This window comes from Acanthopagrus latus, chromosome 22 (assembly GCF_904848185.1).
Source record: "Acanthopagrus latus isolate v.2019 chromosome 22, fAcaLat1.1, whole genome shotgun sequence".
Taxonomy (NCBI): domain Eukaryota; kingdom Metazoa; phylum Chordata; class Actinopteri; order Spariformes; family Sparidae; genus Acanthopagrus; species Acanthopagrus latus.
The window spans coordinates 15,020,714-15,038,079 of NC_051060.1; the positions used below are offsets into that span (position 1 = coordinate 15,020,714).

Below are 17,366 nucleotides of genomic sequence, written 5' to 3' on the forward strand. Positions count from 1 at the left end.
TTGAATTGTGCCTGGTGAACTGTATGGTTTTGAGAAGATAATGACTGAACTGATGAGGGAATTTTTGGGTGAACTTATCCTTTAAGATTCATCTTAATTTGAGGCCAAACCAGGAAAAACAGACCAAAACTACAGAGAACGCCGTGAACAAGATTGTCAAAAAGATGTCTTAACCCCAACCTTAACCATAACTAATGCATTCTGACTCCGAACCCAACACCAGTTTACATCTTGCCTGAACCGAGAACCAAATCTCGGCCCTAATATTGAATTGATTTACCTCGTGGGCACTGGCCTTTTGTCCACAGCTGGGAAATGAGTTCCTATTATGTGCCTGTGTAAACAGATTTTTATCCTCTCACTGTGATTAATCCAAGTTGACATTACTCCTGCCTCTACTTCCCATGCAGTTGATTTCTTCAACTTGTTCCAGGATCAACCCCCCTGACAGAAGTCTGATTTAAATTTACACGGACAAATGGCAGAATACTCATGGCTCTCTGACGTCTTTTTTATCATTTCTGCCAGAAAGCAATATTTCACTTTACTACTACTTGGAGAGAAGAATATTAGAAAGGGGGGAGCTTGGCGAAATTGAACATAGCTCTCTTTCTCAATTAGGATCGCATACTTGAGGGCCAACTCAATTCGATATTGCTTAACGTCAAACTTTGAGTGACTGGAGTGGAGACGTTTCTCATTTCTGTCTTTTAATTTGCTTTTTCAATTTTGCAAATGGGATAGATATTGACTTTGGAGGAGCAGCTTTAGGGACTAGTGATCATTCTTCCCTGAGTTAAGATGCCCAGCAGCTGCCTGCCCTGACTTTGGAAAAGACATCTTCTTATTTTCAGCTTTGCTGCAGCAACATACACTTGTGCTTACGCAGCTATAGGGTACGTTAATCACTTGAGAGTTCACTGATCAACAACTGTTTGAGAGGGAGAAATAAACAGTGACCTCAGAGAGGATTCAACTTTTCTCTTTACTTCTCTACGTAATGTTACAGCACGTCGTAGAATCAAAGTGGATTACTGTGAAATGAAAGTGTGTATTTTTCAAGTCCTGTAAATAATGAAACAGTTTTGATTTGTGTTCATCTGCATTATTTTAGAGGCATCTATTAGAGACGTCAAAAGGACTTTATTAGACTCCTCTATTCTCTCATTGCTGTTAAAACCATGAATGCCGATCTCGCTAGGAGGAATAATGATCAGCGCGACAGACGTCTGGTGTGTGTAGCAGAAAAGAGAGACTCGTGACAGCAGCCTTGAAGCTGCAAAAGTGTCTTGTCTAAAACTGACAAAAGGACATCAAAGATTGTATGAACTGATTAAATGGATACTTGAACTTATCGGCCATAATGTTGAGCTCCGTGTCTGCCAAAACGCAGTCGCAACGTGAAGGGCTGTGAAGAACAGCCTGTGACGGCAGTCTGCAAGGCTTTCCAGCGCAAACAACTGGAAGACATGCGACGATAAAAGGCGCAGTGAACGGAGCCAAATACAAGCAGATTATTGAGGGCCACTTGCTACACAGTGCCAAACACCTCAGACTGGCGCAACAACTCAAACAATGACCTTAAGTCGAGACAATACAGAGAGATCGATAGTGGAATGGCTGCGGAACAAAAGTAAGAAAAGCCTTGGAAAGCTCCGGTAGCGCCTGCTGTTTATAAACATTTCCAACTTCCCAGAGCTGTATTGATCCGAAAGGTACTGTAGACTGGTAGGAAATGACTCAAATCTAGCGGTTCAAAGCTGTTAGATGTACTGAGACCCAAATCTGCTATTCATGCCAGAGGGAAATCACACTAGAAACTCCTCTGAATCAGCTTATTTTGTCATTTTAAAGCCCGCAGTTGAACTCAACTTTATTAGACATCTTTGAAGTCTTATTTTTTTCTCGTTTTTATTTTTATCTTTTCCTTCAGAAACATCAACATCATACATAACTGTATTCGCCCGTCTCCCCCGTGCTCAAACCAAATTGTGTTACAGTTTTATACCTTTGAAAATATCAAGTCTATATTGAATAATGATGCTACAAAAAAACAGTTTTGGTTGAACAGTTTATAGATTGATATCAGCTTTTGTGAGGCTCTGTGCGGTCATTCAGTAGAATTTGTTCTTTAATATTTGTCTTATTGTTTATTTTATGGCCACAATATTGCTTTTTCTTATTAGTTTTCATTTATATAGGACTGGCGCTTTCGTCGCTCTGCTCTGTGCCAAATTTTGGTGTTGTTCTGTATTGATAACTGTAATTTCAATGTTTTTCCCTTTCCTAAGCACTGATGTTGTTTGGGTTGGGGTGAGATTGAAGCGTCTAGCATCGTTTTGTTGTCACAGTACATCGGGGGCCGTCTTTGTGGCCCTGTGGCTACGATGCACAGCAGACAACTTCAACAATTCGATTCCAGCTAGGAAACTTAGTTGTTATGTGTAAACCCCTTTTTATCTCTTTATCTTTTATTGCTTACTATCCACATTGTCACTATCTAGTTAAGGCTTTATTGTTTCCTGTCTAAATCCGTATTGTCACTATCTAATTATCTATCTAAGGCAAAAAATAAAAGAATAAAAAAGAATAAAGAACAGGTTCATTAATTCACACGTGAACGTAAACAATTTCTCCTCCAGCTTTTGGGTAATTGTTCTGTAATTGCTGTTGGTTTGCTTAAGATAGTGTCTTAAATTATGTGGATTAGTCAATAAGCCAAGTGAACTATAATAGAGTCTGTTCATTTACGCCTATCTGTCAACTATGGGAGTAGTACATTTTTCTGCGTGTGCTTCTGTGTGTGTGTTTGTGCATTCGGCGGTGGTTTTCTGAATCCTCTGCGAAGGGATTTTCTCCCCCTCTGGTCAGGCTGTTGTGGTAATTTGTTGTTTGCTTGCGAGGCAGAAACCACTTCTGCAGGAGGAACACCTTCGCTAAGTATCTAATTAACAAAACACATTCTCTTCCGCACAAATGCGTGCACTGCTTATGGGTGCACAGGAGAAAATGCAAAAAAACGTCCAGACACACATACACACACCCACACCAATAAATAAAATAACAGAAACTCATTCCGTCTCTTTTTCTCTCTCACAGACGACATCGGGCGAGGACATGCGTGATTTCACCAAAGTGCTGAAGAACAAATTCCGATCGAAGAAGTACTTCGCCAAACATCCTCGGCTAGGTTACCTACCAGTCCAGACCGTTCTGGAGGGCGACAACATGGAAACGTATGTAACAGAGTTTTTTATGAAAAACACCAAAGCTCAAGTCTAATTAGCTAAGCTACACTATATTGCCAAAAGTGTTCACTCACCCATCCAAATAATTGAAATCAGGTGTTCCAATCACTTCCATGGCCACAGGTGTATAGAATTAAGCACCTAGGCATGCAGACTGTTTCTACAAACATTTGTCAAAGAATGGGTCGCTCTCAGGAGCTCAGTGAATTTCAGCGTGGTACTGTGATGGGATGCCACCTGTGCAACAAGTCCAGTTGTGAAATTTCCTCGCTCCTAAATATTCCACAGTCAACTGTCAGTGGTAGCAATTGGGAACCACAGCAACTCGTCCAAAAAGTGGTAGGCCATTTAAAATGACGGAGCGGGGTCAGTAGATGGTGAGGCACACAGTGCGCTGAGGTCACCAACTTCTGTGGAGTCAGTCTCTTCAGACCTCCAAACTTCATGTGGCCTTCAGATTAGCTCAAGAACAATGCGTAGAGAGCTTCATGGAATGGGTTTCCATGGCCAAGCAGCTGCATCCAAGCCATACATCAGCAAGTGCAATGCAAAGCGTCGGATGCAGTGAAAAGCATGCTGCCACTGGACTCGAGCAGTGGAGACACGTTCACTGGAGTGACGAATCGTGCTTCTCCATCTGGCAATCTGATGGAGAAACTCAGTCTGAGTTTGGCGGTTGCCAGGAGAACGGTACTTTTCTGATTGCACTGTGCCAAGTGTAAAGTTTGGTGGAGGGGGGATTATGGTGTGGGGTTGTTTTTCAGGAGCTGGGCTTGGCCCCTTAGTTCCAGTGAAAGGAACGCTTACCCTTCCTGTTCCAACATGACTGTGCACCAGTGCACAAAGCAAGGTCCATAAAGACATGGATGAGAGGGTTTGGTGTGGATGAACTTGACTGGCCTGCACAGAGTCCTGACCTCAACCCGACAGAACACCTTTGGGATGAATTAGAGTGGAGACTGAGAGCCAGGTCTTCCCGTCCAACAGCAGTGTGTGACCTCACAAATGCGCTTCTGGAAGAATGGTCAAAAATTCCCATAAACACACTCCTAAACCTTGTGGAAATCCTTCATAGAAGAGTTGAAGCTGTTATAAATGCAAAGGGTGGACCAACGTCATATTAAACCCTATAGATTAAGAATGGAATGTCACTTAAGTTCATACGCGAGTCAAAGCCGGTGAGCAAATACTTTTGGCAATACAGTGTATCTTAAAGGAGACATATTGTGCTCTGTTTTAGGTTCATATGTTCATTTTGGGTTACTATTAGAAAGTTAACAGGCTTTAATGTTCAGAAAAACACATTAATTTTCTCATACAGTCCAGTGCTGCAGCACTGTATTCAACCTCTGTCTGAAACGCTCTGTTTTAGCTCCTGTCTCTTTAAGGCCCGCCTCCTGAATACTCAGTGTAATAACGAAAGATAACTTAAGACTTACTGTCACATCTCATATTTCACGTATTTGAAAATGGGAATGCTTGTGAAAAAATTATTAAACTGCATTTTAAATCGGTTTCTCATTGCACGTCCATAACATTGCAAAGCGCAGATTCAATCAAGAATGGAGACATCCTGACTCTATCTTTGTTTTTCATTTGAACCTCCCTGCTCGTTGAAGTCAGGTCTTATATATATTTTTTTTTTATAAAACAGCTTTCACAGGCTGAGTAGTGCTACCAATGAATGAGTTTGACATGCAAAATTGATGGAGTGCCGCTCTAAATGTATCCTACTGTCAAATCTCTCGCTCCGTCATAAATATCCTCAGGCCCGAGGTTATGAGAAGTATGAAAAGTCTTCTGCCTGACACCCATTCACACACACGTACCTGCCTGTGTATGTGGGGAGTGTTAATTCCCCGCTCAGTTTATGTGTTTATTTACCTGTCGGTGCGGTCTTTACCAGGTGCCGTTGCTGCACTGTAGATCTTCAGTCTGCAGCACCTGCCCCCCAGCGACTTGGTCTGATTTATGTACCTGCTCCTGCTAACCATAAATCCCCCTGGAGAGCCATTATACTGGGCCCGCGTTATGCAGACCATCCAGGCGGCTTCTGGAATATGCGTCTATGTTGTGGTCCTTTTTTCCGGGTATCAGTCCACTTGTCCCTTGTGCTTTGAGACTGTTCAGCTCTTTTTGACATATTTTCTACATTTTACAAGTCTATCTATTGTCTCCTTTCTGCTGCCACTTAGTATGTTTTATATTACTCGGATTAGGCCATCACTCGGTTAACCTTAATGTTACCTTCTGACGTCTCCTGCTCACACTCCCTTACTTTTGAGCTCTGAAGTTTCGCATCCTGTGAGCAGCAGAAGCTCTCAAAGACGTTCATGCGTGAGCTCACAGTGACTCACTTGCGATAGATTCTACCCGACATCGAGTTGCACACAGTCGTCCGTCAGATGGATTGCACTCCCGCTTTCATCCCTCCCATCCTTGCCCTTCCTCCTCCTCCTCCTCGTCGCCCCCATAGCTCTATTCTCACTTCCCTTCCTCTCTGAGAAATGACTCATGCAGAGATGCCTGCCTGATAAATGTCCCTAAAAGCAGAGGAATTGCAGCGAAACACAGAGATCTTTTCGAAATATGGCAGCAGGGAATGGAGAGTTTAGAACTCTTTCATGGTCATCATTTTCCCGTCTCTTTTACAGCATTAGTCTCTCCTGTGAGCTGTCCCTTTCCACGTGTTGCCACAGTGCTGGAGTATCCTGCGAACAGCTTTTTCTGCAGAAATAAGCCTGAATGTGCAAATTTTTTTTTTCTGCTTTTTGGGCCGCCTGTAACATCTGGCTCAAACACAAGCTCAAGATAAGCTCATCATCCCACATTCACTCTAGACCTATGCCGTCACGTTTCTAGTGGCTTTTGCAACCTCCGCGTCCCCAAAATGCACACTGTGACCTAAATTGAAATTGATTTTTCCATAATTGGAACGAGGTCTCGACATCTGCTTACAAAGAGGAATTATGCAGATTAGGTAAGTATCATAACATTTGCTGCTATGTTTGTAAAACATTTTTTTTATTTGCTTATATACAGTATCAGTTAATTGAAGAAGAAAAAAAACAAAACCTTTCTACATACTTCATCCATTTTTAAAAAATCCCTCCCCCCAAACCGTTTTCATGCCTCGTCAGGCTCCACTGGTTGTCTTCACAAAGCGAACTTCTAAGAAGTTGTAATTTTTAAAGTAGTATAGCAGCAGAAGGGAAAATTGGATTGTCTGCTGTATAATTGCCCTCCCTAATGCACTCACTCGCTGTCTCTCTGCCTTCCACTTTTGTATCATCATTCCTCTGTTTTAATTCCACCCACTCTGTTTCTTCTCTACCTTGAGAGTGCAAAACACCACCTACTCTCACCTCCCACTTGTATCTTTGCTTCATTTCACGGCAGATAGGATTTTTGATTCGTCACAGCTATATTTGATAATGTGAAAGAAGAGCCATTCTAATGGTTTCCCACTCAGTTTTTTTTTTTTCGCTGTTTACCCCGCGTAACGTAACCAGAGAGAATACACTGGTCTCTGCTGCACTCAGCCTTGCAGAAAGGTTAATGGGTTTGAACGTGGGTTTGAAACATAATGGATAGATTTGTTTGTTTTTTTCTTTAAGCACCCAGTCTCATCAATATAGTGTTTTTCAGATTAACTTCATCATGAATGAATGTCATAAACAATGACATGCTTTATGAAACCATTTATTTATTTTGTATACATTTGCAACTTCGTAATGCTTAAAGTTGAACTACACGGTATTTATTAAAGAGGCAGTGTGTCAGAATTTCTGTTGAAATCCTCAAAAATCATCAAATGATGAGCAGAATGTGAAGAATTAGCAGTTTTTAAGTTGTGATACATATTGTGTTGCAGAGATATCAAGAGAATTTAGCACGCTAACCAGTTGGACCTAGTCTGTCCCAGTCCAAAGCTCCTGTGCTAACTGCACTGGTCCCTGAGCTCCCAGTATATCCCTAGCTGCACGGCTGACTGTGCCAACTAGCTAATGGCAGCTACAGCACAATTAGCAGCAGTGAGCAGTTACATTGTTGATATGATGGCTCCTATTTGTTTTAAGATTTAATTAGTTAGGTGGCCAATTCATACATATTGCACATTTTAACCATTTATAAAGTGTTTACAACAAGCAGTTGTTTAATAAATGGTTTATAAAGCATTTCAATGTTTTTAAGTGAAATATAATAATATAATAATATTATATTATATATAATAATATAATAAGTGAAAGTGAAATAACTATTAACTAAAAATGTATTAACTGTACATTTACTGTAGTATTTGAAGTTGGATATTAGAGGAAAGTGCACTTTTTATGTATGTGTAGTAGGAGGCTCAAATAAATCAGTTGAATGTTAATAAAACTCTTGTAGGAGTCAGAGAAATTGCATGTTACATGATTGTTTTGCTCCCCACAATCACTGAACAGTGAAGCAATAAAAGCACAGCGATTGCACAGCAGCAGCATCCTACTAATTAATGAGATGAGGTATGCACTACGCCGTATGAAGGAAATTGGTTGGTTAACACTCATCTCGAGTGTCAGGTTGATCACACTTTGCATGATTCTCAGCTTCCGAATCGTCTGCCTGAACTCATTCACAGCACATACATCTCCAGAGTACATATGCGGTTGCTTAAATATCCATGTAAAAGATGACATTTAGGAACACCTCCCTGGATCTTTATAATCCTCTACTTACATGCACACGTGTCACTTTCCAGTCCACTAGCTGTCAGGACAGGTAGAGGTGTCAGCATGCGCAGATGGTCTCTCACCCCCGACAGAGGAAGCAGAGGACAGGGAGAGCAAAGAGAAGCACTGATAAATGTGACAGTGTGACTATCACAGCATGATGGACTAAATTGATTTTCAGGAACCTTTTAGGACATTCAACAAGACAAACACACAAAGGCACCAAGCGATTTTTACAAATACATGAAGAGATGATTAAAGACATTAGCTCGTTTGGCAGGTGTTTTTTGGAATTTTATTGTTCAATCAAAGTCCATTACCATGTGTCTACCCGGGCTACTTTTTGTTAAAATATCACCATCTTTATACCGATGGTATGACTGGAACTTTGTTTCTAATTGAGTTCGACTTATCCTGTGTGAGCTTATTCAGATAAGTCCCACATCACTTGGTGTAAGATGAATGAATGTATTTTTTAATTTTCTAGTATTTGATTTTAAGTTTGACCTTACTGTTCAGTATTTTGAACTTGCTCTCAGATTCAGTGGAATAGGCCACTTTCTCACTGGAAAGGACTTTTTATTTTTTTTATTCAAAACATTTAGATATTCATAATAGATGATTATAATGACTGATTGATATCTCATATGAATACTGTTTTTAGTTTCAGATTGGCCGTACCCATGCATTTTCACTGCATCTCAGCCTGTTGAGGCTTTTGGTAGAAAATCCGTGGAAGTGAAACATGAGCAGGACTCAGGACAGCACAACAAGCCTTCCATCCAAACACAGCCTTTACAGCAGCCACATTTATCAAACCCCAAATGCTCCCCCGTGTCTCTGCTGATGGTTTCTGCCCTCCCCGTCTTACCTTTGGTCACCTTTCCCTCACTCTTTTTGTTCGCACACTTCATTTCCTACCTCTTCTCTCTCTCTCCCACTTTGTTACGGCAAATTGCGTTTTCCGTCTTCACTACAAACTTCTCTTTTTTTCGTGAGGTCATTGAGGGCACGTGAAATGCCGCAACGACATATGAATCATTAGCTCGGTCCGCACCGCCGACCCTGATCTCTGATCTCTTTTTATCTCACTGTCTCCCTCTTCTTACCGTCTGAATCATCTGCTCGATTTCGAATTCTCCTCAAAGCTACTAAAGTGTGACTTCACCGGCCGCCCCGCTTTGAGAAGTATAGCCACCACCTTTACTGTGGAATAAAAGCACAAGGTTTAAGAATGTCAACTTCAGCCAGTTATCTAGCCGGCCTCCTTCATGAAAACAACACATTTCTTTGTTTGTTTGTTTTTTTTGTGACAAGAAGGTGTCTGTTTTGTTTACAGAAACAGTTTAAGCTCTGCATCTCTAAGAATAGGTGCAATTATCACCAAGACTTCAAGACTCATACCTCTAGCGTCCTGGTTTGAAAAAGCCTAATTTATGGGCCTCGCATACGCCACAATTTATCTTTTTAATAACATAATGTGCTCAAAAGCAGATTAACCAGAAATGACATTCTATGCATGTTGTTGTCGGCATGTTAATTCAGTAAATCCCGCTTGAAATAAATGGAAAAATGGAATGAGTTGGAGCCGTATCTCTGTATGTAGGAGGATTTGAAAACTAATTAAATCAAATGTAGTTGTGACATGATCAACACTTTTCTGTCTGTCTGTCACTCTCCCAACCTGGGTGCATTACGGTGTGCTAACAGGTCCACTTGTCTGTCTTGACACTCTAAACTGACTGTGAACCTACCCGTTTCCTTTGTCACCAGTCTATTTCGAAGCAGGATAATCACAATCACACGTGGCGTATATATTACATGTCTTTCCTTTGTGTTGAGTCCGCAGCTGTTGGACCAAAGTGTTCTCCACTACCTCCACTTCCACCTGCTGTGTTTTTTTGACCCTGAAATGTGTTTTGTGGTACCTTCCCTCCCTTCCTCCCCTCGATTCTCTTACAGTCCCGTCACCCTCATCAGCATGTGTCCGGAGCAGTATGAGTGAGTATCAACGCCACCATGCAACACCTCGTCTCCAGAACATGGAACGCCTTTTTTAATGACACCTCCCTTCACTCCCTTCACTCCTCACCCTCCCCCTGTAGTCCTCACTCCAATTAAGCCGTGACCACACTGCATGTTGCCTGCCTGCCTGCACGTCTGCCTGATCCGCTGGCTGATCATGCACCCTCCCGAAAAAAAACAAAAAAACTCACCCACTGTCTCCTCACCGTCACCTTCTCCTCCTCTCTAAAGCTTCAGAATAGCATTCAGATGCTCATCCCAGCAGCGGCTGTCAAACACCATCCAACCGCTCCGTAGATCATCTTGCTCTCCTATTTCTCTTTCTAGGATCATCAGATTTGTTTTCTAGGTGATGTTGTGAAAGGGCCATCAGGTTGTGTGTGTGTGTGTGTGTGTGTGTGCGCGCATGAGCCATTGAATCTCCTTGTGTTAATGAGGTTGTGTGAGCATGCTGAATCTCATTCATCTCCATTACCCCATTCATTTCCAGGCTGTCCCAGTCACCTCAGCTCTCTCATGATGACACCCACTCCAGGATAGAGCAGTATGCCAGCAGGTACGCGCTACATCCCCACGTCATCATTTCATTCTCTCCGACGCCACAAAAGCACAAATTTGAAGAACTTTTAACTCTGTTTAAATGATGTATCATTGTAGAATGAGAAATCCACTTTTCAGTGTTCATGCAAGTTTTTGATAATTTTTCCAAGAGCACTCTCCTCTGTACAAAGAGTGTATTCCAATGCAACAATGATCTTTTTCTTAATGGATGGAGTAAAATGCAGACACGATGATGATGCTCAACCAAATCAAATCTTTTATAAAATGATTTTAAGAGCGTAATGAGGTGAATGGAAACCACATGCAGCCCAGAAGTGATAGAGAACACTATATTACGCTCACAAAATGGCTTTTAAATGTGATTTTCAGTGAAATCAAATGAAAACCAAGAGCCCTTATTAGATGCGCATGTTTTAGGGAACATTTAAAGAGTTATTGAGCTACCTCAAACTGTACACTAAAGCTTCCAGCCAGTCACATTAATCCAAATTATACTGACCGTCTTCATTAGTTGCTCCTGTGCTTGTAAAAGAGGAGACATTTGTTGTGTTGTGGGGGAGCCTTATTCTTCTTTAGCTGTTTATTTTCATTACACTCGAAACAGGCCTCCGAATCAAACAAAGCACGTTCTGCCAAAATCTATCAAAGTATCCTGCTACGTATTTTGAAAATTTGAACTTGCTCCATTGAGCCGCAACATTACAGAGACGGAAAGAAAAAAAAATGTCATATTTACCACTGACTGTGAACCAAACCTGAATTTTGCTTTCATTTGTGTTCTGAAAGGGTGATTTTGGAACCTGTTTCACCGTGCAATTATAGACAAATGAGAGAGGCCAACTGTGATTCTACAGTTCCCCCCTCAGATAGAAAAGCAGCTGATGAACACAAATCAACAATATCTGGATTTCTGTCCAGGCTGAGAATCTGTACAGATGAATTCTCCTTTAAAACTTAACTTTGAATATGGAATCATTAACGCCGGCCTGAATTTTAGATGCATTGCGGAAACATGGCATCTCTTCATATTAAATGTTATTTATAATAAACCTTGAGCTCGGTAGAAATCTGCTGTTGTGTCATTATCTTTTATTAGACTTTTTTTTTTTTTTTACTGTTTGGTGTCAGGTAAGGTAAAAAAAATGGCAACAATCACAAAATACACTTTTGAGCGTTGTGTAGCTGCATATTAAACTGCCGACAACTATCAAAATATGCTCAGTGAGTGAACTCAGAAAACTTGCAGCCACCCACCTCTTTGGCGGGTGACATTATGGATTTGCTGCTGAGATCAGAGCTGCAGCGGACCGAGCCGATTGCTGTTTTCAGCCGCCCACTTTAAATGATCCTGCTGTGTACATCAGCACACCCGTGGACACAGCGTGTGATCCGCACTTAATCATTACCAACATCGCCGGGCTAATGTTGCTGCTGCATCGAGATTGAAAACCTGTCATGTTTGATTTTTATGATAAGTCTGATTATTAAGATCCCACACTTGCACAAATCCCATCTTGCCCCCTTGAACGAATCTCTAATCAGTCCGAAGCTTATCGTCTCTAAAGTGGACTTGTGTCAAAACAGCACCCAGGGTGTCCTTCCTCTCGCTGCTTTAATCACAGAGGCTCGTCTGATGCAGCGCTGCGCTGTCTGGCCCGTAGCCTTCCGCCGGTCACACACCATTAACCTTCGCTCAGCGTTTCTGGCTGCATTGTTTTATCAGCAATGACACAGACATGAGCCCTGTGAATTAGAATTTTAACCGAAACATAGACGCTGACATTGTAGATTACAGTGGAGCTTATGGATTTGCATGGAAAAATGCACACGATGATGAGATTTCACAAGCTGAATTAATTCAGAAGTCTCTTCTCTCTTGCATATTCTGTCATAGTTCAATTTCATCCTAAAGTGGAGTGTATGGATCATGTTCCTAATCTACTGGACAACCTCAGTAAATACAGTATAGTATATACAGAGGCTTTGATCTGGGGGAACTTGCCTCATTAGCATGGCTGCTTTGTTTTAATATAGTGCAAGGAAAGTTTGAAATGTTTTCCCCTCAGCCACATATACCTGAACACTCAATCACACGTCTCTGCTGTAGGTCGTTTGTCATTTAACCTGCTCAGAGAATGACCACAGTGTTGGAATTTTTAATTGGTGTGCTACTTTGGCATTGAGATCATCATTTGTTGTCATCTGTGTTTTAACCGGTAATTAAAGCTTGAGTCACTAATGAGCGTTTCTTTCTCAGGTTGGCCCAGATGGAGCGCTCCAACGGCTCCCTGCCCACAGACAGCAGCTCAGCCACAGGAAGCATGTAAGTGCCCACTCATCCTTTCCAACATGTTTCTGCGTATCCCTCAACACGAAGACGCGTTGATTTTAAACACACCATTTGTACAGCCTGATATTTCGATTATAATCTGTTTAAAAGCCTCTAACAGAATAAGAATACTCCATATAAACACCTCAATTGGAATATGGAGGCCCAAACCGATCAAAGTAAAACATTTTGTCATGTCAAAAATATAATGTTATTTTATGGGTGCTTTCTGTGTCTGCATGCCCACTTACCAAAGATGGCAGCTGAATAGCTGGCAGATGACCATCATCAGGGCAGGAAGCTTGGTGGAAGCACCAAAGCCTGTAAATCCCATTCAGTGTGAACTGTTGACCCAAAATCTTCAGTTAGAAATGATTTCAATCAAAATGAAAGAACAACGTCTCTGTAAACATGGCTTTTCCAGTTGCTGCTCGTATTTGTACAAAAAAGTCTGTGCTCCAAACAAAGAACAAAAAGAGTTCTGGTAATTTTTGTTGATATTTGATTTCATTGTAACTCTGAAACATCCACCTGTGCACTGTTTACCTTTACAGGCTAGCCCAAAAAATGTGCCTTTCCTGTTTTCAGTGCTTCAAAACCAGCTGAAGAAATAACAAGGTGGCTTTCCACATTCTTGAGCAGTGATCAAGAGAGAGACTGTGCAAGAATTGAGAAAGGTTTTTTGAGAGAGTAAAAGAAAGCATTGAGTGAGGGGGAGAAGAAAGCACTGAGTGAGGGGGAGAAGACAATGGGGATGTGGCTGAATGCAGCGGGAAGGACAGAACTGTAATGGATTAGAGTGGCGACAATGAGAAGTGAGAGTGATTGGTTTCAGGATCTCTGATAATGACCCAGTTATCTTTGATCAGAGGAGATGAGAACATGGCAAACTTGAGAGAGAAAGAAATCACAAAAAAAAGGTGGGGGTGGGGAAGCTGATGGAGAGCACGAGCGCTGGGTTTTCTGATAAACTGTGTGTGTGTTTGTGAATGCGCGTGCATGTCTTCTCCGGACCATTTGAGTTGAAGGCCGCATTTGTTCTGTTTCCCAACTGAGATCCTAATCAGGGGAATGAGATCTTGAGGTTCCAATGCCCTCTGAGCTCCTCGACAAACTAACGTGTTCAGACAGAAACACACACACTTTTACTCTTTGGAGGGAATTACTTGTCGTTCTGATTGCCTGTTTTTTGATAAAACGCTTGTAGATCTGGAGATTTCCCACATCATAGATCTTCATCCTAGATTTCGGAATTAGTAATGCGTGTGTATGCATGTGTGAAATGATTTTGTGCATGAGAAGGGTGCAGATTTATTTATTTATTTTTAATCTCAACAGCAATTCCAAGTAGCACAGCGCCAATAAAGTGTTGCTCTCAAAAGCGCTGAAAAGTGCACACCTGGAGAGCAAACAGATTCCCTCTCTGGCACAGAACGGAAAGAAAAACAAGTAATTCAGCACAACGGTGTTAACGGCACATGGGAAGACGGTTTAAAGCCTCTGAGAATCTTGAGTGAAGATGAAGCGAAGCATCAAGATTCATTCTGTTGCGGGTAGCATCCCCCTGCTGATTGGCGCACATGATGCGGACCATTGCTCCCACACTTCACCTTCATCCGAACTTGCTGTGAAGAATAGCGGTTTTAGAAACATTAGGAGTTCGATTGAAGCGTCCCAAAAGCGCTCTCTGCTTCTCAGCTGATCAATAGGAAGAAGGGAAAAAAATGGACAGACAGACAAAAGTGTTGGTGAGCAGGAGAGGGCAGAAACAGAGGGGAATTTATTTTCCTCTCAGAGCTTTTGTAATACAGGACAAACACATAATGCCCACTCCTCCTTACACTGTTGTGCTTTGTACCCGGGCTTATTTAAGAGAGGAAGCCATTATCATTGCCAGCTCGGAACCAACACTGACACCCGTACACAGTGGTGTGTAGAGCGCTAATGAGGTGAGGAAGATGATGGTTTGATGAAGGCTAATGGCTTTAACAGCGGAGGGGAAAAACACTCACTAGGGCACATTTAGAACATAATCATAGTTCTTGTGCCTTCGCTCACTGTAACATCAGTGTCATCACTGGACGATTTGCTTTGCACTGCCGCTGCAAGACAACAACAGCCGGAGTGTAGCGGCGAAGATGCACACACCTCAGAAGAAAAGGCAAATTTGAATGCCTGTCAGAGACAATACAAGAATTGGTGCATTTTCCGGTACACATCTTTGAAGAATGGCTTTGTACTTATCAGCATGGAGCACAATATAGCATCTGTGTGCGTACTGCTTTACATTTCAAGAAAAGAAAAAAAAAATCGTCATTGTTTGATAAGATGTGCACTTCTTGCGAAGCCAATATTTTTCTACTTAAAATGAAAAAAGAAACTTTCAAGTGTGAATGTGAATTAACTTTTATTTACTGCAGGCTGAACAATACCACCAATTAGGAGGAGGAATCAACGGCATCCAATTTCTCTGCTGTTGTAGGCTGTTATTAGTGGTTTTGTGGAGGATAATCACTCCATGTGAATGGATTTCCCCAGGTTACCTACTTTTGACTAAGGGCTGAACAAAGTTGAGATCTTTGTGATGAAAAGTGGTACTTGTGGAAAAAGCCATCATTACAAAAAGCTTAATTTCCTCTGAATACTTGAAAGTCAACTGCAACATGAATGGGATAACATTTACTTAAATCGCGATGAAATGTCATTCGCATTAGTTGGGAATGAAGTATGATTTAAAAATGCCAGAATCAGCCAGTAGCTGTTTTTATACGCCCATGTGTCCATCGAGCCCTACTTTAGAGGAGAAGGAAACTTTTAAATCCTTCGTAAATACAGTAGTATTGTGCTTCATAGATAAACTACAGTTAAACAGCTCACTCAGCCATATTTCCTCTCATAAGAAGAAGCTGTTCAGCTGTGAATTAACCCTCATTCCTCTTCCCTTTGAATGCATTTGTTCCCGAGTGGCTGATCGTCTTTCCTCTCTTTTTTTGTAAGATTTATTCTTTTCTGCCTACTGCTGATTTCACCCAAGCCTCTTTTGTCTATCACAACCGCACCATCTGGTTTGTTTTTGCGAGGAAACACACAAATACGCTCACAGAAGTTATCCCTAAGCTTGACAGGATGGCGGAAGGTGCCTTCTTGGCAGCGTTTGAGCTTGTGACAACATGCATAACGTAACATGGATGACTGCGTTTGCCAATTACATGCATGTTTGGCTTTTGGCTTGTGTTTTCTGATCGTTCAAAGCCTGCAAACACTGATTTGGACTTGCTGCCAGCTGTGTAGTGATATCAATAATTAGTATGTGTGTGTGTGTGTGTGAGAAGGAGCTCAAGAGATAAGTGTGTGTGTATGTGTGTGAGCATGTGGCTTCAGCTCATTTTTGTCCTGTATTGCTGTTATCTAAAAAGGGAGTCCTTAATTAGGAAGTCGGTGTTGCCTGTGTTTGTCTAACCTGCAGCCAAAGCACAATGTTGTCATCGATGCCTCGGTACGTCACAGAGGAGCGAGACTCCCTTGTTTTTCGCCCGGCTTTTTTTTTCTTGAGTTATCTCCTGCTTTCCAGTCTCTCCCCAAGTGCTGTCCCCTTTTTCTTGTCTTTTGATATTTTGCCCTTTATTCCCTTCCATTTTTAATTTCACAAACGCATTTTCTTTTTAAACCTCCTTTCATCGCACCCCGTCCTCTCCCCTTTCTCTGCTCTTCCTTTCATCATTTTTGAAGTCGTAGTCTAATCATGTTTTACCTTTGGGCTCAGGCAACCTTCAGATTAAACACTAAGCACAGAGGTAAACACTGAAATACCTTTTTTGAAGACCTGTATAATAACCAATGCACTTCTAGAAACTGAAGTTGGTGGACTTTCTTGCCATCAGTCCCACAAAACGTGAGGTTTTTAACGTCCCACCAGGGGGACTTCTAGCCGCTGCCCATTTTTTATCCTCTTCATTCTTTTATTGTTGATTTCCTTGTTCATCTTTCTCCTGTTTCCCTCCAACCTTATCGCTCATTGTTTCTCTCTGAGCCCAGTCCAGGCAGCTGATAGCGCCATTCAGCTTGAGAGGAGCTGCTTGCTTTGTGATATGTTAGCCAGGCATCAGGCCCGCAGACTATTGTTGTTGGGTAAAGACTGTAAAAAGGCCCCTCAGCCTTGTCCTCGCTCACCCTCACCAACTTGTATTCACATTGCGCTGCAGTTAATGGGCTCGGCATTTACCGCAATTATTCACATTTAATTTTTCTTCTTCCCACACTCTTGCACTCTTCCTCTATCATCTCTTTCTTTTCTGTGCCCCCTCCTCTTCAGCCAGCGCCACACTGCCTGAGCCTCCAGTCCTTTCACTGTACTTCCTCTTTCTCCCAGTGTTGCAGAGCAGGTAGTTTGTGAGCCAGTTCTACTCCCTGTGGTCCCCATTTCCAAACGTAATGAGCCCCCTCCTGCTGTCCTCTCAGCTTCCCCTGCCAGCCATTATGTCCTGTTTC

At 41.9% G+C, this 17,366-nt stretch overlaps 1 protein-coding gene across 7 annotated transcripts in view; it reads left to right on the forward strand.

Moving 5' to 3' along the window:
- The window catches only part of utrn (utrophin), a 185,651-nt gene that overhangs the window by 151,929 nt on the left and 16,356 nt on the right, over positions 1-17,366 (forward strand). For 6 of the 7 annotated variants that reach the window (XM_037085455.1, XM_037085454.1, XM_037085459.1 and 3 more), the window contains 4 exons: positions 3,100-3,236; positions 9,926-9,964; positions 10,479-10,544; positions 12,807-12,872. In XM_037085455.1, the coding sequence (XP_036941350.1) occupies positions 3,100-3,236; positions 9,926-9,964; positions 10,479-10,544; positions 12,807-12,872 (308 nt within the window). The remainder of the gene's footprint in view (positions 1-3,099; positions 3,237-9,925; positions 9,965-10,478; positions 10,545-12,806; positions 12,873-17,366) is intronic. The other variant, XM_037085457.1, reaches the window with a different exon arrangement.